At 40.8% G+C, this 21358-nt stretch overlaps 1 protein-coding gene across 50 annotated transcripts in view; it reads left to right on the top strand.

The window, feature by feature from the left end:
* PBRM1 (polybromo 1) overlaps nucleotides 1–21358 on the top strand; it is a 116809-nt gene that overhangs the window by 86987 nt on the left and 8464 nt on the right. For 32 of the 50 annotated variants that reach the window (XM_045493102.1, XM_045493101.1, XM_045493087.1 and 29 more), the window contains 6 exons: nucleotides 1687–1832; nucleotides 4420–4577; nucleotides 13232–13415; nucleotides 13976–14186; nucleotides 14816–15017; nucleotides 18412–18576. In XM_045493102.1, the coding sequence (XP_045349058.1) occupies nucleotides 1687–1832; nucleotides 4420–4577; nucleotides 13232–13415; nucleotides 13976–14186; nucleotides 14816–15017; nucleotides 18412–18576 (1066 nt within the window). Of the gene's footprint in view, nucleotides 1–1686; nucleotides 1833–4419; nucleotides 4578–13231; nucleotides 13416–13975; nucleotides 14187–14815; nucleotides 15018–18411; nucleotides 21077–21358 lie in introns of those variants that run through there. The other 18 variants (XM_045493128.1, XM_045493126.1, XM_045493107.1 and 15 more) reach the window with 2 other exon arrangements.

Below are 21358 nucleotides of genomic sequence, written 5' to 3'. Positions count from 1 at the left end.
AGACGTTAATTATGAAAGAATAAGAAATACCAAAGGAAGCCAGTGTGGGAATAACATAGATTTCTTCTTTTTCTTTTTTTTTAAATTAATTAATTAATTTTTTAATTTATGTCCAAGTTAGCAATTTTTTCTTAGAATTCATAAGTCCCCAGGGTCCTCTCTCTGCACACATTTTTTTTTTTTTTTTTTTCCTGTTCTTGTCTCCTATCTATTTTAATGCTGCCTGGCCAAAACAGGTCATTCCTGGAACTTTTTAAGAGAATACCTTCAGCAGGTAGAGCATGAAGCTCTCAGCCTTGGGATTGTGAGGTCAAGCCCCACATTGGGCGGGAAGATGACTTTACAAAAAAAAAAAAAAAAAAGGAAAAGAAAAGAACTTCAGAACAGACCATTCCTGAAAGAAAAAGTTATTCTTACTCTTAGGGGTCACTTTATAGCTCCCTTTCCTGCAGGTGTCCCTCATCCAGCACATCTCATTCTTAAGGGTTTTCCAGGAGGAGCATTTAGATTGCACATTTATAGTCGTGAAGAAAGAAGCAAACCGTTTGGACCTTCTGAAAGAGAGATTTTTGTTTGAATTTTCAGATACTCTTGGGGAGGTGCAGTAGAAAACTTGGGGGTTCTGGGGTTTCCTTGAGGAGCTTTTATATGTTTTGAAATTAATATGTTTACAACACCTCGTGCTGTGCCCACTATCTGCATCAGATCAGAACTTGTTTTTCTTTTTTCCCCTTTTCTGCCAACACTATAAAACAATAATAATGTTTGTTAAAGCGCTTTTTATAAGTCAGGCATTGCTCTGTGTAGTTAATGGGGAGAATATCCTTAAAGCTTCCTAACAATCCCATGTAATAGGCACACTGTCTTCATTTTCCAGATGAGGAAACTAAGGCCTAAGAGGTCAAGTAATTTTCCTAATGTCACAGTAGCCAGTAGGTGACAGACCTTGTAATTTGTTAAAAAATTGAGGGGCGCCTGGGTGGCGCAGTCGGTTAAGCGTCCGACTTCAGCCAGGTCACGATCTCGCGGTCCGTGAGTTCGAGCCCCGCGTCGGGCTCTGGGCTGATGGCTCAGAGCCTGGAGCCTGTTTCGGATTCTGTGTCTCCCTCTCTCTCTGCCCCTCCCCTGTTCATGCTCTGTCTCTCTCTCCCAAAAATAAAATAAAAACGTTGAAAAAAAAAAAATTAAAAAAAAAAAAATTGAGAGTATGTGTTTGTATCACAGAGGCTATACTATTCCTTTCCATGCTAGAATAAAGCAAAATGATCATTTTAAATCTATCAGCTGTTAATGCTAAGACATTGAGAGCTCAGTAAATGTGGTGAAGAGGAAGCTTATGCAGTATTTGCTCCTTATCCTCCATGGCAACGCATGAGTGAGGCTGCTCCTGAATGCTGCTAAGTCCTCTCCGGTGCTCTTTTTGCACTGGACTAGGGGAATAAAAGCATCTTGGAGTAACATTTTGTGAAACTTAACTAGAAATTTAAAATAAATGCATTATTTGAGAAGACTTAGTTTGGTTTCAGTACCCTAATCTTTTGGTTTCTGATCTTCATCAAAACTTCTATTTATGGTTATTTTTTTCTTCTAAGTTAATATGAAGGAAAGTCAACTTTCCTTTCTTACCTTCTCTGTCTACTCCTTGATTGTGAGCTGCCTCTCTTCAACCAGTTTCCTTTACCACAGGAGAAAGAAGATGTCCCTGTGGAAATGTCAAACGGTGAGCCAGGTTGCCACTACTTTGAGCAGCTCCGTTACAATGACATGTGGCTGAAGGTTGGTGACTGTGTCTTCATCAAGTCCCATGGCCTGGTGCGCCCACGTGTGGGCAGGTGAGTGTTACTGAAGCAGCGAAGATGCAGTTGGGTCAGAGAGATTTGGAGCAAGTGGAAATTCATCACTCTTTAGGATGAAGACACACGTCATCATCAACCCCCCCCACACACACACCCTGCAATCCTGTTAACTTCCCCAGCTTCCTTGCACACCCTTGCCCTGCTTTCGTCTCTAGCCATGCTTCTTTAAATTCCTCTTGTGAACTTTTTTTTTTTCTTCTCTTACCATTTACTCAATTCTCAACCCAGAAATCTCCCTGCCCACCTCACATGATGAACCCCCTTTAGCTTCAATTTAAGATGACACTTCCTTAAGGAAGCTTCTCCTGTACCCTCCAGACTGGATTAGGTGTCCTTGTATTCTCAGAGCACTTGTCATGTTATTTTACTGTCAGATTTCCTTACCAGACTGCAAATGCCCTGACAGTAGGGTCCCTGTCTTTTTGCTCACCTTTGTCTTCCCTGCTTCAAGCATACAGTTCATGAAACATAGTAAGGGCTCAGATATTGGTTGAACAAGTAAATGGATGGAAGAGTGTTTGCATGGCATAAAATAGCAGTGACGGAGTCAGGTACAGAATTGGGCAGTAGAGGATAGTGGTTAAGAGTAGTAGTTGGTTCCAAGAGATCCTGGTGTAAGTCCAGCTCTGCTAGCTTCATGTCCTTAGGCAAATGATTTACTTCCCTGAGCTTCAGTTTCCTCATTCCATTTTTTCCTCATTCAGTAATCATTTATTACAAACCTATTTGCCAGGCTCTGAAGCTACATTAGTGAATAAAACAAACATTCTTAGTGCCCGGGATCTTTGTTCCAGTGGGAAGATAAACAGTAATCATGAATAAGTAAAGTGTAAGGTACATTAGGTCATGAAAAAATAAGAGTATGAGAACACTCAGGAATGCCGTGGTCACAGTGAGGAGGTGCAAAAGTTTAAGTAGGGTGATGTATATAGGCCTCACTGAGAGTTAATAGTTGAGTCAACGAAGAAACTGAGTGAGTAATGTGAATATCCGGGGGGAAAGCTTTCCCGGAAGTGAGAACAGCCAAGATAAAGACCTGAGAGAGAAGCATTCCTAGCCTGTCAAACCAGGAGAGTTTGTTACAGGGGGAGTAAGCAGTGCATTGAGTTAGATAGGAGATGAGGGCCACGGCATACAGTGCAACCCTTGTGGACCTCAGAGACCGATGTAGGCACTTGGGCTTTTACTGAATTAAAAAGAGTACCATTGGATTCTTTTAAGCATCAGTGTGACAGCTGAATTAGTTCTTAGCAAGATTGCTCTGCCTACTGGTTGTTGAGAATAGACTTAAAGGATCAAAGAGAAGCAAGGAGATCTGCTAGAAGGCTGGCTGTTGCAGTAATCCAGGCAGAAAATGATGATGGCTCAGACCAGTAGTCAGACCCTGTTTTAAAAGGTTGAGTTAATAGGATTTCTGATAAATGGGATGTAGGGTCTGAGAGAAAGGAGTCAAGGGTGACTTCTGTCTCTTGTCTTGAGGAACTGGAAGGTGGAGTTACCAGTAACTGAGATGAGGATACTGCTTCTTGTTAGGAACCACAAGACATTGGAGACCATAATACCAAGCTGGTGGGGTGGTTGTGAGGAATGATACAGTACCTGGCACATAGCAGTCACATGTGAATTTTTATTTTTTTCTAGGGAGATAGTATCTGGCTTTGGTCCGATTCTCAAGGGGTGAAGGGCTCTTATATCTTGGCACTCAAAAGTCATGAACCAACCATTGCCTTACAGGAATATCTGCCATTCATGTGAGCTGACCCCAAATATCGATGGTTTGCGTGTGTATTTGGCTGACAAGTCCAATGACAGATGCTTAGTTTTGTTTTACCATGAGCATCTCAGGGAAAACACCTGGGAGATATGCCTTAGTATTGTGTTAAAATTGTTTTCCCCTTAGATAAGTAGCCAAATGTTTGTTTCTCTTTCTGAGTATCTTCTCCTGTGCTCAAAAAGGACGAAACATCAAGGAAATTGTCTCTTTATCAAAATAGTCAGTGAAACTTCTCTAAAATAGTAAATATCATCGAGGCACCTGGGTGGCTCAGTGGGTTAAGCATCCCACTCTTGATTTCAGCTCAGGTCATGATCTCACAGTCGTGAGATGGACCCCATGTCAGGCTCCGTACTGGGTGTGGAGCCTGCTTAAGATTCTCTCTCCCTCTTCCCCTGCCCCTCCCTGACTCACACTCATTCTCTCTCAAATTTTTATTTTTTTTAAATAGTAGGGGCGCCTGGGTGGCGCAGTCGGTTAAGCGTCCGACTTCAGCCAGGTCACGATCTCGCGGTCCGTGAGTTCGAGCCCCGCGTCGGGCTCTGGGCTGATGGCTCAGAGCCTGGAGCCTGTTTCCGATTCTGTGTCTCCCTCTCTCTCTGCCCCTCCCCCGTTCATGCTCTGTCTCTCTCTGTCCCAAAAAAAAAAATAAATAAACGTTGAAAAAAAAAAAAATTTAAATAGTAAATATCATTAGGTTTTTGGCTAGCAGAATTTTTGGTAGATTAATCCTTCCAGAATGAAATCTGTCAATTCATTTTAATGGAATTTCTCCATTTTTCCCCCAAGAATTGAAAAGGTGTGGGTCCGAGATGGAGCTGCATATTTTTATGGCCCTATCTTCATTCACCCAGAAGAGACAGAACATGAGCCCACAAAAATGTTCTACAAAAAAGAAGTGTTTCTGAGTAATCTGGAAGAAACCTGCCCCATGACATGTATTCTGGGTACGTATTTCTGCCTTTTCATTTAATCACATTGATTCTGCTACAGTTGACTGAATACTCCTCCTGTGTTAGGCACTGGTCTAGGTGCTAGGTATAAAGCAGTAAACAGACCAGAGTTAGTAAGTAAATTAAAATTAAATCTCTAGAACATCAGGTAGTAATTAGAGCTCTGAATGAGAATAAGGCAGAGGAAGAGGATAGAGCAAAATGTTGAGGGGAGGTCTTGTAGGTAATGTGGTCACCAAAAGCATTTCTGATGGGTGACGTGAATAGAGCCCTGAAGGCAGTCAGGGAGAAAACCACCCAAATACAGGCATGCTTCGTTTTGGTGCGCTTTGCTTTATTGCCCTTCCCAGATGCTAGGTTTGTTACAGATTGAAGGTTTGCAGCAACCCTGTGTGGAGCAAGTCTGTTGGCGCCATTTTCCCAGCAGCATTTGCTCATTTCATGTTCCTGTGTCACATTTTGGTAACTCTCACAATATTTCAAACTTGATTGCTATTATATTTGAGATGCTGCAATCTTATGATAAAACTTTAATGGACGAGGAATTGCTTGTTATGGAGGAGCAAAGAATGTGGTTTCTTGAGGCAAAATCTCCTGGTGAAGATGCTGTGAAGGTTGTTGAAATGACAACAAAGGATTGTGAATATCACATAAACTTAGTTGATAATGCATCAGCAGGATTTGAGAGGATTAACTCCCAATTTTGAAAGAAGTTTGTGGGTCAAATGCTATCAAATAACATCACGTGCTACTGAGAAATCATTTGTGAAAGGAAGAGTCCGCTGATGTTGCAAACTTCACTGTTGTCTTATTTTAAGAAATTGCCACCGCTACCCCAGCCTTTAGCAAACACCATCCTGAGCAATCAGCAACCATCAACATTGAGGCAAGACCCTCTATCCCCAAAAAGATGGGGACACCTGGCTGGCTCAGTCGGTAGAGCATGTGATTTTTGATCTCGGGGTCATGAGTTTGAGCCCCATGTTGGGCGTAGAGTTTACTTAAAAAAAAAAAGATTACAGCTCACTGAAAGCTCAGACGATGGTTAGCATTTTGTGGCAATAAAGTGGTTTTTAATTACACAATTTAATTATACAATTACAATATATTGTTTTTTTAGACTCAATGCTGTTGCACACCTAATAGACTACAGTATAATGTAAACATTACTTTTAATGGAAACCAGAAAATCATTTCAATCACTTTATTATGATATTTGCTTTATTGAGGTGATCTGGAGCTGAACCTGCAAAGCTCTGAAGTGTGCGTGTCTGAGATTTTACTCATTTTAGGCACAGCAAAGATGAAATGCAAAGCCCTTAAGGCAAAGTAGCTGGGCATGGTTGAGATAACAGTAAGAAAGCCAGGTGGCTGGGGCAGACCAGGAGGGTGTGGTAGAGAATGAGCCCCCTGAGGTGCCTGGGTGCACACTCACAGTAGGTCTACTAGACAGTGCTCAGATGGAGTTTGGAGCAGATGGGAAGTCCTGTCTGTGTGTGAGCAGAGCAGCTATGTGGGCCAGCATATGCACTGGAGGAGTCCCTGCAGCTGCAGGATGGGGAATGTGTAAGAATAAGGTAGGATTCGGGGGAAGGAGTTGAAAGACTTCTAGTCTCTTGGACTCTTAACCCTAGCAATGTTACTCTCCCTGATCCAGAAATGTGCAGGGCTCGTGCTGAGGTTTCCGTTCAGTCATCCTGAGTGTTCACACGCACTCTGCTGCTCAAACGTAGTTCTGTGCATCATATACTGTCATTATTTTCAGCTATTGCATTTCTTCCGGCCCAGAGTTAACACTACAGCTTACTTACAAACCAGCTACTCTCCATCTTTTGGAATAGTTTTCCAAATGACGTCAGTGAAAATAGTGAAGTAGGAAGATTTGATGGCCATTCCCTCACAGAAACATGGAGAAAAGCCCACAAAAGCTGTCAGAATCGACATTATTAGAACTCTGGAAAACAGCCAAACATCATTTGGAGTAATTCCTTTTTATAGACGCTTAGTAGAATTTGTTGCACTCTGTAGTTTATAAGCCACATATCCAGGCTCTCACTTATTTCTCACCATGACCCCGTACTAAAGATGCTGTCATTCTCAGAAAATTGAAGTTACTGTCCAATACATGGCCAAAACTAAAACCTGGGACTTTTCACTTCTACTTCTGTACTGGTGTTTGGAACGCTTTTGAGAGTGAAAAGAGGTGCTAGTATTATTAGGCAGGATACCAGGAAAGCAGTGAGATGTATGGTTACTTCATCTTGAGATGATGCATTCCCCAAAAGGAAATGGATCTAGTGGTCACAAAATGGGATTTCAGCCTGGCTTGTGCATTTCTCATCTTCTGTAATGTAGACCTGATGGGCATATTTCACTCAGGAGACAGTACTGTTTTGCTAACTAATGCTTTTTGTTCATTGCCTTCAGTAACTTAAATAGTAATCAGACAGCCACAGAGAAGTTGCTTTTAGGAATGAACATGGCCACACCTGACAGAAAGTGCCTCCAGCCTAGGCACTTGGATCATAAAATTTCCAGGAACCTGAGTTTCTGAAACATGTCGATTCCTAATTTATTTGCCAGTTCTGTTTTCTTCATAGTAGGTTTTTTTAATGCTGCATTAATTGAAAAACAGTTCTTACTAAGGTAAGAAAATTAAAAGGTTTTTAAAAATTAGAAAGGAAAAATTAAAAGAATCAGGTTTTGCAAAGAGTTTATTAGGTACATAGAAAATTGAAAAGGTATTTGGATAAACTATTAGAATTAATAAATGAGAGGTGCCTGGGTGGCTCAGTTGATTAAACATCCGACTCTTGCTTTTGGCTCAGGTCATGATCTGCTTCGGGTTCTCTCTCTCTCTCTCTCCCTTTCTGCCCCTCTCCCACTCATGTGCAGTCTCTCTCTCTCAAATATTTAGAATTAATAAATGAAAATACCAAGATTATCTATACTTTTATTTGTGGTCAATGAACAGGAAGTTGAAGTTTAAAAATACACCATTTATGTTACATACCTAGGAATAAATATTTTAAAAAGTTGTGTAAGACTATGGATATAGTCTCCCTCTCTTTCTGCCCCTCCCATTTGCTCTCTCTCACTCTCAAAAATAAACATTAAAAAAAATAAAAAATTTAAAAAAAAATGTATAAGACTTCTACACACACACACACACACACACACAACCCTCTGAGGAAATGATTGAATGAAATCAAAAAAGACCTAAATTAATGAAGTGATTCATCATGTGTATAGCTGTAAGTTCAGTATTATAAATTATTTTTATAATGTTTATTTATTTTTGAAAGAGACCAGGCATGAACAGGGAAGGAGCAGAGACAGGGGAGACACAGAATCCAAAGCAGGCTCCAGGCTCCAAGCTTTCAGCACAGACCCCGACGCAGGGCTTGAACTCACAAACCATGGTATCATGACCTGAGCCGAAGTCAAACACTTAACCCACTGAGCCACCCTGGGCTCCCCAAAAGTTCAGTATTAAAAGAAGTCATTTTCTCCCATATCGATCTATTTAATTCATTGTAGTTCCAGTCAGAATCCAGCAGGCTTTTATCAGTTTTGTATGCTTTGTTAAATGAAGCTTCCTGGGGCACCTGGGTGGCTCAGTCGTTTGAGAGTCCGACTTCGGCTCAGGTCATGATCTCGCAGTTCAGTAGTTTGAGCCCCATTGGGCTCTGTGCTGGCAGCTTGGAGCCTGGAGCCTGCTTTGGATTCTGTGTCTCCATCTCTCTCTGTCCCTCCCTTGCTCATTCTTTCTCTCTCTCTCTCTCTCTGAAATATAAAATAAAACATTTAAAAAAATTTTTTTAATGAAGCTTTCTAAGCTTTTATCTTTTCCATGTCTTCTGAAGGCCTGGGAGGAAGCCCAGGTCAGGGCACAGAAAGACCACATCCATTCCAGGGCTACCAGTCAATTTTACTCTTTAGCTATGAGCACAATTCTTACCTTTTCCAAATCTCTCTTTTTCCTTCTGTGAAATATGGAAAATGGTAACTATGCCTCCTCTGAATTGAAAAGGCTTTGGATTGTGTAAGTCAGGTGCTGTAAGTCAGAGGCAGTGATAATAATTATAGCTATTTTCAGCTTCTAAAATGTTTCTGAGCTGTTTTTCCATGTTTTAGCTATTTTGCATGTAAATGTTTAATAAGTTATTAGCTATGAACATTCCTGTTAAAGTCAAGAGCAAAATCAGGGTGTTATTATCATTGTTATTTAACTGTGTTGTGGAGGTACTAGCCAGCACAGTTAAAAGTAAGAAACAAAATCTACAGTGAGGTGATAATTCAGGCGGATCAACTAGGAATTACTCCATAATAGGAGAAGATGGGGGGTTCACGGGTGGCTCAGTTGGTTAAGCATCTGACTCTTGATTTCTGTTCAGGTCATGATCTCACAGTTGTGAGATCGAGCCCCACATGGGGCTCTGCACTGACGGTCTAGAACCTGCTTGGGATTCTCTCTCTCTCCGTCTCTCTCTGCCCTCCCTTTCACACTCTCTCTTTCAAAATAAATTAACATTTAGAAGAAGAAAAAATGTGGTGTACCTGGGTGGCTCATTTGGTTAAGTGTCTGACTTCAGCTCAGGTCATGATCTCACAGTCCATGAGTTTGAACCCCGTGTCAGGATCTGTACTGACAGCTCAGAGCCTGGAGCCTGCTTTGGATCTGTGTCTTTCTCCTCCCCTCCCCTGTTCATGCTCTGTCTTTCTCTCTCTCAAAAATAAACATAAAAATATTAAATTAGGGGCACCTGGGCGGCTCAGTTGGTTAGGCGTCCGACTTCAGCTCAGGTCATGATCTCACGGTCTGTGGGTTCGAGCCCTGCCTCCGGCTCTGTGCTGACAGCTCAGAGCCTGGAGCCTGCTTCGGATTCTGTGTCTCCCTCTCTCTCTGCCCCTCCCCAACTCATGCTCCATCTCTCTCTGTCTCAAAAATAAATAAACATTTGAAAAAAAATAGTTTAAAAAATTAAAAAGAGAAGGAAGATAAGATTGAGTATAACATGGATAACAAAGCAACTGCCTTAAGAGATTGAACAATAATAAAAAGATAAAACACGTTGGGATAAATTTAACAAGATACATGCTACATCTGTATAAAGAAAGTTTTTAAATGCTGCTTTTAATGCATTTAAAAGGGAGTGCTTGAACAAATTGAAAAGCATACCGTGTACTTGAATGAGAAGTCTCAACATCATAGAGATGTTCATTCTCCCTAAGTCAATCTTTAATGTGGTTCCAGTATATGTACCAATGGGAATTTTCTTGTGAGGAATGTGGGACTTAAATAAACTGATGTTTAAAATAATGGGGTGCCTGGGTGGCTCAGTTGGTTAAGCATTGACTCTTGATTTTGGCTCAGGTCAAGCCCTATTTCCGGCTCCACACTGATGGTGCAAAGCATGCTTGGAATTCTTTCTCTCTCTGCCCCACCCCCCAAATAAATAAACTTAAAAAAAAAATCTCAAAGAGAAGCAAAAATCAGGAATATGAAAAGTATAATAGGGGGTGAGGGTCTGTCCTGATCAGATATTAAAATATCATTAAAATTATTTATATGATATAAATACACAGATTCTTTGAACAGAATAGAAAGTTTAGCAGTAGAATCAAATATAAATTAACTTATGATAAAGGTGACATCCCAGGTAAGGGGGAAAAGATGGATTTTTCTGTTAAGTGGTATTTGGAAAGAGCATAGACATTTGGAAAAAATAAACTTGTATTCATCCCTCACATCAACTGCAGAATAAATTTCCAGATGAATTACAGGTTTAAATGAACATAAAGTGAAACAGCAAAGATACCAAAAGAAATGATGGGAAAGAAATTTTGATAACCTTTGACATAAACCTAGAACCCATACAGAAAAACAGGGATAAAGTGGACTATGTAAAAGTTGAAAATGTTCGCATAACCAAAACAGGCAGAAACAAAGATAAATGACAACTTTTAGGAAAATACTTGCAATGTATGTAATACATAAAGATCAAATTTCCTTCACATATGAAGAACTTCTATAAAACCTTTAGAAAAAAATCAACATGGGGCACCTGGGTGGCTCAGTCTGTCGAGCATCCAACTCTTGATTTCAGCTTTTCAGCTCAGGTCATGATCCCAGGGTCATAGGATCGAGCCCCGCATTAAGATCTGCACTGAGCATGGAGCCTGCTTGGGAATCAATCAATCTCTGTCTCTCTCTCTCTCTCTCTCTCTCTCTCTCTCTCTCTCTCCCCCCCCTCCCCCCGTCCTTCTCCCTCACTCATGCCCACTCTCTCTTTCTGTCAAAAATAAAAAATAGAAAAGATCAACACTGAACAGAAAAATGGGCAAAGGATAAGAATAGATAGAAGTTACCAGTGTTTCTTAAATGAAAATATGCCCAACCTCAGCCATTAGAGAAATAAACGTACCCAGATGTTCTTTTTCTTTATTTTAATTACCTACCAGTTGTCAAAATTTCCAGTATTAACTAGTTGACAAGAACATAGGGAAGTGGCATTTACCTACTTTGTGGTGGGTTTATGAATTAGCACAACTTTTATGGAAGGTAATTTGATTATACCTGTAAAAATTACAGTGCCCATACCTTTGACCCAGGTTGTATACTTTTAGAAGTTTGTACCTCAGATATACTCACACATGTACAAATTGATATATGTGTTAAATTATTTATATCAGCATTATTTGTTTCAGTGGGAGAGCAAAAAATTGGAAATAGTCTAAATGTCCATCAATAGGGAATTAGTTCTATAAATATGTTAACACCAGCAGTGATCCTCAAGATACATTATTTTACAACAAAATTTAGTTGTAAAATAATGTAAGTGATATGCTACCATTTTTTAATTGTAAAATACATAACATAAAATGGAGTTTTTTAATCATTTCTAAGTGTACAATTCATTGACCTTAAGTCCCATGACAATATTGTGCAACCGTCACTATTCATTTCTAGAACTTGTCACCTTCCCAAGTAGAAACTTGCTACCCGACAAGCTGTAACTACTCACTGCTCCCAGTCCTTGGTAATATCTGTTCTACTTTCTGTCTGTATGATTTTTGCCTATTCTAGGTACCTCATAATAGTGAAATGATGTGCTGTTTGCCTTTTTGTGTCTGGCTTTTTTTGCTTAGCATAATGTTTCAAGGTTCATCCATGGTGCAGCATTATCAGAATTTTATTCCCTTTTATGGCTGAATAATATTCCATTGATGTATACATAACATTTTGTTTATTCACTCATCTGTAGATGGACATTTGGGTAGTTTCTACCTTTTGGCTGTTGTGAATAATGCTGCTGTGAACACTGGTGTATGAGTATCTAATTGAGTTCTTGCTTTCAGTTCTTTTGGGTATTTACCTAGAAGCAGAATTGCTGGATCATACAGCAGCCCTGTTTAACTTTTTGAGAAACTGCCATGCAGTTTTCCACAGAAGTTGTAGCCGTTTACAGTCCCATCAGCAATGCGTAAGGATTCCAGTTTCTCCACATCCTTGCCCACACTTGTTATTTTCATTTTTTTGTGGGTTTATGGGGAAATGTCTGTTCAGATCCTTTGCCTGTTTTTTAATTAGGTTATTTGTCCGGTTATTGTTGAGCTGTAGGAGTTCTTTGTATGTTCTGGGTATTAGACTTACACCAGAGACACGATTTACACATATTTTCTTCTGTGGGTTGCCTTTTCACTTTCTTGATAGTGGGCTCTGAAGCACAAAAGGTTTTCATTTCGATGAAGTCCGGTTTATTTTCTTTGCTTGCTTGTGATTTTGATGTCACATCTGCCTAATCGAAGGTCATAAAGATTTACACCTATATTTTCTTCTAAGAGTTTTATAGTTGGAGCTCTTATGTTTGGGTCTTTGATCCATTTTGAAGTTACATTTTGCATATGGTGTGAGTTAAGGTTCAGAGTCCACTCTTCTGCATGTGGAAATTCACTTGTGCCAGTGTCAACATGACTCTTTTCTCCCCATCAAATTGTCTTGGCACCCTTGGGGTACCTGGGCGCCTCAGTTAAGCGTCCAACTTCGGCTCAGGTCATCATCTCATGGTTCATGGGTTTGAGCCCCGCATCGGGCTCTGCTGATGGATCAGAGCCTAGGGCCTGCAGCCTCTCAAAACTAAACAAACATTAAAAACAAAAAAAAAATTGTCTTGGTGCCCTTGTAAAAAATCAGTTTCTTGTAGGCGGTGCCTAGGTGTCTCAGTCGGTTAAGCATCCAACTTCAGCTTAGGTCATGATCTTTCATGGTTTGTGAGCTCGAGCTCCACATCAGGCCCTGAGCTGACAGGGCAGAGCCTGCTTTGGATCCTCTGTCTCCCTCTCTTCTCTGCCCCTTTTCTGCTCATACTCGTGCACTCCCCCTCCCCACCTCTCTCTCTCAAAAATAAACATTAAAAAAAAAAAAATCAGTTGCTTGTAAAAACCCAACTTGTGTGGGTTTGTTTCTAGACTTGTAATTCTATTCTGTTGATCTGCGTGTCTATTTTTATGCCTGTGTACACCTTTTAAATCTTCTGACTTTTGAGTCATGCGAACATATTCATTCAAAAATAACAAAATTTTAAAATGATTGTTAGCTATGACCACAATTTACTCCTTTAATTTCCCTCCAATTTGCCTTTCAGGAAAGTGTGCTGTGTTGTCATTCAAGGACTTCCTCTCCTGCAGACCAACTGAAATACCAGAAAATGACATTCTGCTTTGTGAGAGCCGCTACAACGAGAGTGACAAGCAGATGAAGAAGTTCAAAGGACTGAAGAGGTTTTCGCTGTCTGCTAAAGTGGTAGATGATGAAATTTATTACTTCAGGTAAAGCTTGAAAAACTTCAACTCCCAATAGAAAATTGATACCCAAATAGTATAGCCCATGGTGGTTTTTTGTTTGTTTTTCTTATTCTTAAACTAGAGCTGTGTACATTTCAAATAGAAAATATTAATTCAGCTAAAAATTAAAGGAAAATCCTCATTGTCGAGATGTAATAACTGCCCTTGGCATAGACTCCAGTAATTGTAATTTGGAGGCAGAAATCCTTCGTTCTGGTTTATAGCCTATCTATTAAGAGATCTTGCCTAGTTCCACAGTATGAAAATTCTCTTCACTGTATTATATAGGCAACTAGATCTCAACTTTGGATCCAGTTTTGTGGATTTTGGGTGGATTTTCAGCAGAATTCTTTGAAAAACAAACGTCTATAAATAGGGGTGACTTTATAAATACCCATTTAAATTCTTTCCTTTGCTGGCTTAGAACATACATTGCAGATTACAGGAAGTCTTTTCTAAATATTAAGGCAGAGCATTGCTTTCTGACCAATCCTGGAGTGGTATTTGGTGATTGTTTTCTTTTTTTTTAATTTCACTGCTTTTAGAAAACCAATAGTTCCTCAGAAGGAGCCCTCGCCTCTGTTGGAAAAGAAGATCCAGTTGCTAGAAGCTAAATTTGCTGAGTTAGAAGGTGGAGATGATGATATTGAAGAGATGGGGGAAGAAGATAGTGAGGTCATTGAACCTCCTTCTCTGCCTCAGCTTCAGACCCCACTGGCCAGTGAGCTGGATCTCATGCCCTACACACCCCCACAGGTGATGGTGACAAGTTCCTGTTACTTGTCTTTCTCTCAGCTTTGGTTCATAGCACACTCAAGCCGAAGGAAGGAGATACCCAGCCCTCACATATGTGAGCTTCAACATAGAATTATGCAGGAAGGAACAAATTTTTTTTCTCTCTTGATGCCACAAAGAATTTTAAATTTCATACCGTTTTAAACTTTGCATAGATAGCTATTTTTAATGGCATGTTAAGTTAGAAAGCTCTGCCTACCTTGTGTTGAAGGTGAGCAGTGAGGAGCAGCATCGCCCTGTGACTTTAGCCTTTCCTGCCCATATCTTTCTCGTCTCTCCTCCTTCAGGCCCTTATCTGGGTCGAGGTGATCCCTGGTGGTATTTTTTTCTCATTCAGAATTTTCCTAAGACATAATTGTGAGGTCACCATTACAGATTACAGTCATGGAATTCAGAGAAACTTTCATTTATTTCTTAAATGGTAAGAGGCAAGGAAGAACTGTTTTGACCAAGAAAATGACCAGCTATAAACTAAACGAGTCTGCAAAGTAATAAGAACTATTGAATCACATGTTCCTGGCTTCCAGAAACCTTGAGCAGTTGACCAGATGCAGTGTTCTGATGCACTATAAGAGCTTTCTGTCTTACAGTCTACCCCAAAGTCTGCCAAAGGCAGTGCAAAGAAGGAAGGCTCCAAACGGAAAATCAACATGAGTGGCTACATCCTGTTCAGCAGTGAGATGAGAGCTGTGATTAAGGCCCAGCATCCAGACTACTCTTTTGGGGAGCTCAGCCGACTGGTGGGGACAGAATGGAGAAACCTTGAGACAGCCAAGAAAGCAGAATATGAAGGTAAATAGAGACTAGGTGCAACTATCTCAGCTTTCTAAACAAGGGGGTGTTTTCAGGAATGCACGTGCGTAGACAGGTTTTACTCTCTTGTTCTTACCTCTTGCACATGAACTGTGTGTTGGGGACTGTCTCAAATGGCTCCCAGCCAACAGTTTAAATGCCAGCCTTGTCCTGACTGAGCAAGCACTGCCCCTGACTTGGCCTTTGGTCCTGGTGGGTTTTTTTTTTCCCCTAAAAAAATTTCTCAAATATTTTGCTATTAAAAACTGCATGGTTTTCTTCTTTTGTTGAGTCTTATAAGCATACGTGTGTTGAGCTGGGGAATGATTATATAAGAACGTTAAGTAGAATTTTGGTTAAAATTCATCCAAAAGGGAACATTCAAAATCAGGATCTATTATGGCTCTCGATAAGCCACATATTTAAGCTCCAGGCTGAGGCTTGGCTGAAAGCGCTTGGTTTCCTAGGCCAGTCTTGGCCTGTGCTATGTCTGCAGTCATAGCTACTTTTGAGGCACTTGGAGTCCCTGATAAAGTTCACCTGCCTTCATTTTCCTTTTACTCTGTAATTAAGTTATTTGGGGCCATGAGCTATCATTTAAAGATTTGGTGGTTCTTAATTAGCCTTTAGGGACGAATACCTGAGAGATATTGGCGGGGGGGGGGGGGGGGGGGGGGGACAGGTATTGTTTTTTTTAAATGTCAGACATACCTTTAATAAAGAAATGAGTAGTGAACATTAGATTAGGCAGGACTCTTGCCTTGGAGCTATATTTTTTTCCATTTGGAATTGTATATATTGTTCATTTTGCCAGCTTAGAGCTGTCTCTCTATGGTTCACCACTGTGATCAACCATTACTCTTCTTGGCTGGGTCTAAATCTGCTATTTTCCAGCAAGAATAAAGAAATGAATTGTTAAGCCTGCCTCCTTTATTAAAATGTATGGTATTTCCTAAGAAATTTTTCTAAAAAAAAAGATTTTAGTCTTTTCATTTATATCAGTTGATTGATAATTGTAAAATTATCTGACAGGCTTCCCCAAACATCTTCTGCAGAATTCTAATCCTACAAGATGCTCAGACAGAAAAACCTTTGTGGCAAAACCAGTTTGAGAAGCATTCCAAACACTTCCACTCTTGGAAACTTATAGTGCATATTCCCATAGTAAAGTCTTTAAGACCTACCATAAACACCTGTGTTTTGTCACCTGGCATTTTCTGAAACTTGATCACGTATTCATATAATACTTTCTAGTATCATGAAGAACAAATATTTTGCAGAACACTCTTTAAGAAACCCTAGTCAATTCCATAAAAACCTCGAACTTTTCTTTGGTATTTGACCTTACTGAAAGTTAAGACCAAATATCACTCCATTGGAGGAATATTGGAGACGAAACTCATGTGAATGTAAAGCCCAGTCTAGGGCAGATGAAGCCAGTCACATGTGGCTGGTTATTTAGAGTGTGAACAAGAGAGACAAATGTGCTGGATGTAAAAGTACAAACGCTGGAGCAGGGCTGGAGAGAGGGGCAAAGGAGGGCTTCCAGGAGAGTCTCCTAAATTCAAATGGGAGTCTGAAATGGGAAAACCAAGTGAGAATGAGCTGGGTATGACTCAGCAGTGTCTGCCTGAGACACAAAATCTGAACTTGTGGTGTTTGGACCAAAACCCAGTGTGGGTTTGAACTCAAAACCCAAAGTTTGGAGTTGGGCTAGTTTCATTTAACAGTCGTCTTTTCCAACGCAGCCCGTTGGGCTCTTCCCAGAAGGAGCCAACAGGTAGCCAGTCCAATATTCGATCCACAGGCCTGAATTTTTCTTTTTTCAACTTCATTTTTTTGCTCTCCCATTTTACTATGTCATTTGTGTAATGAAAATACTAGAATTTAATGTGGGGGTCTAGGTCATTCAGTGGTTTTGTTTTGTTTTGTTTTGTTTACTGCTGGCACAAGGAAATGGGTTGTTCCAATGGCCTTTGTCCCTCACGTTCATTGTACAGAGGATCTATAAACTGGGACAGTGTTAATGAGTGATGACAGGCCCATACAGGCAACTCTCACAGCAAGGAAGCTCTGACTTGCTTGACTTTCACATTCTTATGCTCATGGAGGACTGGAGCTGTTGCTTCTTGATTCTCTTTAAAGCCATGTGATCTTGAGCTATTTTCCACTCCTTAGATCAGCCAACAGTAGCCTTTTGAATTCCATGTTGGAGGGTTAATGTGTGGCAGTGGAATGTGCTATCATAAGTCAGGGCTACATGTTGCTGGTTCTCTCTGTGTCCTTGGACAAGTTACTACCTATCTCCCAGCCTCAGCTTGCCCATGTGAGGAGTGGGGAAGATTTCCCGTTTATGAATAGTGAAGCATAATAATCCCTGTATTGTGAGAGCTTTGGGAACACATTTCTAGACTTTTCTAGTAAGGGTCCAGCCTGCTAGCTCCCAAAAAGACTGGGAATGTGATTGTTGGGGCTACTGGCTATGGAGGGGTAGGACAGAGCAGCTCGAAGGAGAAAAGGGTACAGCAAGCGGTGCTCCACAGCCCAGAACTGGCACAAGCAAATGCTCCTCTTGTATTTTGGATGAAAGAAGAGTGATTTCTTGGAACTTTAGCTGATTTAGGATGATCTATGGTCAGTATTGAACTGCTCAGCCTCAGGAAACCTGGTTCTGTCAGTACATTGTCCATTGTTTCATATGTGTATATATATTCCCTGCTTCTGATGACTGTAGCCTGGAGTATCATGCATTTTTTCCCCTCGGGGTTTATTAAACATGACCTCTTTGCTTCATTAGGATGTAGAAAGTAGTGTTTAATTTTCCCTAAAACCTTGTGAAGGAGGCAGTAAGCTACTTTTCCCTTACAGAGTTAATTTTCTTCAGCTGCTAAACCCCATGACACTAATGACAAGAGTCCTCAAATCGTAGTAAAATTGGGTGCAAGGAATCAGGAAAATAGTGTAAGTAACAATTGTGCCAAAAATTATAATGGGCCATGGAATTGCTTCATGTTGAAATTATAAATAATTTATAATGCTATTAATACTAGAATAATGGTAGCGCTTCTCATCTTCAGGGTGCCTTGTGAGATTAACCACGTTGGTTATGCTGGTGACGTGTTTAAATAAAACCTGTGCTTTCTGAATGTGTGTTGCAGTCTTAACATTCTTGAAATCTTTGCAGACCAGTTCTCAAGATGGGATAGGAAAGCTGGACGCTAGGTTACCAAGTGAAATCGGCCCGACTCCTCCTGTGTTGAGACTAGTCATCTACTGTTCCTTCCGTTGAGACAGAACTGTTGCCTGTGTTTTTACTAGTCCTGTTGAATGCAATGGATGGTATTTTGAATTCCTGGGTTAAAAACAGAATTGAAAATCTGAAATGCCTTTACAGAGCGGGCAGCTAAAGTTGCTGAGCAGCAGGAGAGAGAGCGAGCAGCACAGCAACAGCAGCCGAGTGCTTCTCCCCGAGCAGGCACCCCTGTGGGGGCTCTCATGGGGGTGGTGCCACCACCAACACCAATGGGGATGCTCAATCAGCAGTTGACACCTGTTGCAGGTAAAAACAGGAGCTAAGACCATTTTTTTCCACTTTAAGAAATTCCTTCATTTTTTTTTTTCTCCAATGAGGAGTAGGCCACAATCTCTAGGCTTTTCTCATGGCAGAGTCAAAGTTTCCAGTCGTCCATGTTGTCCTTCTGTCGCCTTTCCCATATGGGCAATGCCTCCCCTCTGCCCCAGAAATGGGCCCTGGGCCCAGCCCTGGGAATTAGTAGGGAGCAGCTCTAGCCTGGCTGTGGGCATGGTCTGGCGATACTCTCCACCCCAGACTGCTCTGGATATAGAGCCCTATAGCAGAAAACCTAAACAGACCCTGAATTCTGTTCTGGAGGGGCTCCCGAGAGAAAACACGAAACTAAGCACTTAGGTGATACCGATTTTCCCGTCTCATTCCAGGGTTCAGTTTGCCTTGTTCTGCTGCAGCCATCCTTAAAAGACTGACCATTTAAAAGGATTTTTGACAGTGAATTCTAAATCCTTTCTTGGTCACTAATGTGCATGACTGCTAAGTGGAGTACAAAGTCCGTATTCAATTCATTGTGCCCACTCTGTAATGCTTTTCTATTTAATTACATTAAACTGCATTTTCTGTTAGTATCCCAGTCACATATTTGTAAAAAAAAGAAAAGAAAATGATGAATGTGGTTTGCTTGTGTGTGTTGTCTCTGGTTCTGGTAGCCATGGCAAATTTGGCTATTCTTGAATTGAATATCCTTGTCTGATGTGTCTCCAACGAGAAGCCCGTAGATCACTTCTCGGGTCCTTCCTTCGTGATCTCCCTAAGCCTGGTGAGGTCCATACAAGCCACCTGAGTGTCTTCTGAAGCAAGCGGTCTGACTTCTTTTCGCAGGGAGTCCAAGACAGTGTTGTTCAAGGCAGGCTCATTGGGATGCTGTTTTTGTTTTTGCTTTTTTGTATTTGCTTTTCAAGGAAGAGTAGCATAGGATAACTTTTTCATTGTCGCTCCTACCTTTTGTGATGGCAAGTTCTCAAATGCACTGTCGCTCAACTCAGCAGTTGCACTCGCCAGAGCACATCTGAATCATGGCTTTTCAGTACTCTCAGTGTAACTGATGTTGATCTAACAAATCTCATAATCGCCTGCTCTATTCCATGGCCCATTTTGGTTAACGGGATTCCAGAGGGTTTTAGAAATCAGGCCTTGAACATGGGGACTTTTGAAAGTTAGAATTCCCTCGTTGACATCCTGTTTTGTTGCGTTTGATATGTGATACTGTAGCACTGTGCCCTTGACTAAAAAGCCCAGGGACACGTTAACAAAATGAATTCAAACAGCTAAAACTATTAAAACACAGCAGCTGCAGCATTTTAGCTCCCTGTTGGGGAATACCATCATAGCGCTCTGAGGGGCAAGGAGTGGGGGGGGGGACCCCTTCACATTATTAAGCATGTGCTGCCCAGATTCCAGGCCATGGGAGTGAAGGGCAAGCAAGCATCCTGTACGGTCACCAGTCTTTGGTCCACAGTGGGAACTTTGCAGCTGACAGGGTGATTTTTCTTGGGTTTACAGATTGCTTAGGGCCTAAGTCTTAGCCTTGTTGCTGTCTGAGACCAGCTTTGCTTACAAGCATTAAAGCTCATTTGAACACATGTGACTGGGATAATAAGTGCCAAAGTACAGTTTAATGAAGACAAGTGTCATGGCTTTCAGTTCTTAATACTTTTCTTCAACCACAGCCCGTGAAGGCTGCGTTCAGATGGGCTTTTGTAATTGAAAGCAAAGCCTCCTAATGGCCTTAAACTCCCACCTATTTACCCATGAGAGCTGGAGCTGGTGGTGTGGTTAAAAGGCAGTTTGGCAGTTTTGTTTAAGATGATGGTATCTGTTCAAAAGTAGTTTTTACTCTCTGAACTCTCATTTTAAAAACCATGAAACTCATAATCCTATTTCATGTATAGAGGTACTATTTAGAATTCGCTTTATTGGTGTGTGTGATTTTAAGTTTTTCAGTCAGCTTAGATATGACTAATGAAGCAGGCTGAACCAATCTCAGAATTTTCAGTAATGTTATAGCTTCAAAAGACTAAACTTTTATCAATAGATACCTTTCAATAATCCTTACGGGAAAGTCAAAGAGTAAAGTCCTTAGAATCTGGAGTTTTCCACTGTTTCCCAGGGTCCTCCTACAAAGAGTGTTTTGTAAAAATGAGGTTTGGCACCCGTCCCTCAAGCTTCCCTTCGTGCAGGAAGCTGGGACCAAAGGTGATTGCATTCTGGGGGGAGCCTTATGTTTTGTTTATTGTGATCATTTCAAATCCCAGAAGAGTTAAGTTGTTTTTCTTGCTCAAAAAAAAATGTCGTGTGGCTTTAAAGTTCTTTTGATAGGTGAGTTTTTGACATTTTGAAATTAATTTTCTTTCTTTCACTCCTTTTGCCAAAAATACTGGTTTCCTGAAACTCTTCCCTAGCCAGCAGAAAATATTTTGTGTTATGAAGATACGCTTTGAAAATAAAGGAATAAAGGCCTCTGTTCACAGAAAGTCTGTACCTCATTTAAAATGTTCCCTGTTAACTGAAGGTTTATGTGAGGGCATTTGTGAACTTGGAGACAGTAATGACAATTGGCATTTTCTCACATCAGCAGAGCCTGATTCTCCAGCCATTCCTTCTGAGGTCTGCGTGCCTGCTACGGAGTGACCTGGGATTAGCTTAGCTTGGCTTGGGAGGGTTTAGGTTTTATCTTTGTTTTACACGTTTAGAGATCTAAAGATGAAACATCATCCATTGTGATGGCTCTTCTCTGTTCCCCAGCTCAAGC

The sequence above is a fragment of the Leopardus geoffroyi genome, chromosome A2 (genome assembly GCF_018350155.1).
Source record: "Leopardus geoffroyi isolate Oge1 chromosome A2, O.geoffroyi_Oge1_pat1.0, whole genome shotgun sequence".
NCBI classification, from domain to species: Eukaryota; Metazoa; Chordata; class Mammalia; order Carnivora; family Felidae; genus Leopardus; species Leopardus geoffroyi.
This window is presented reverse-complemented; position numbering and strand designations above follow the sequence as displayed.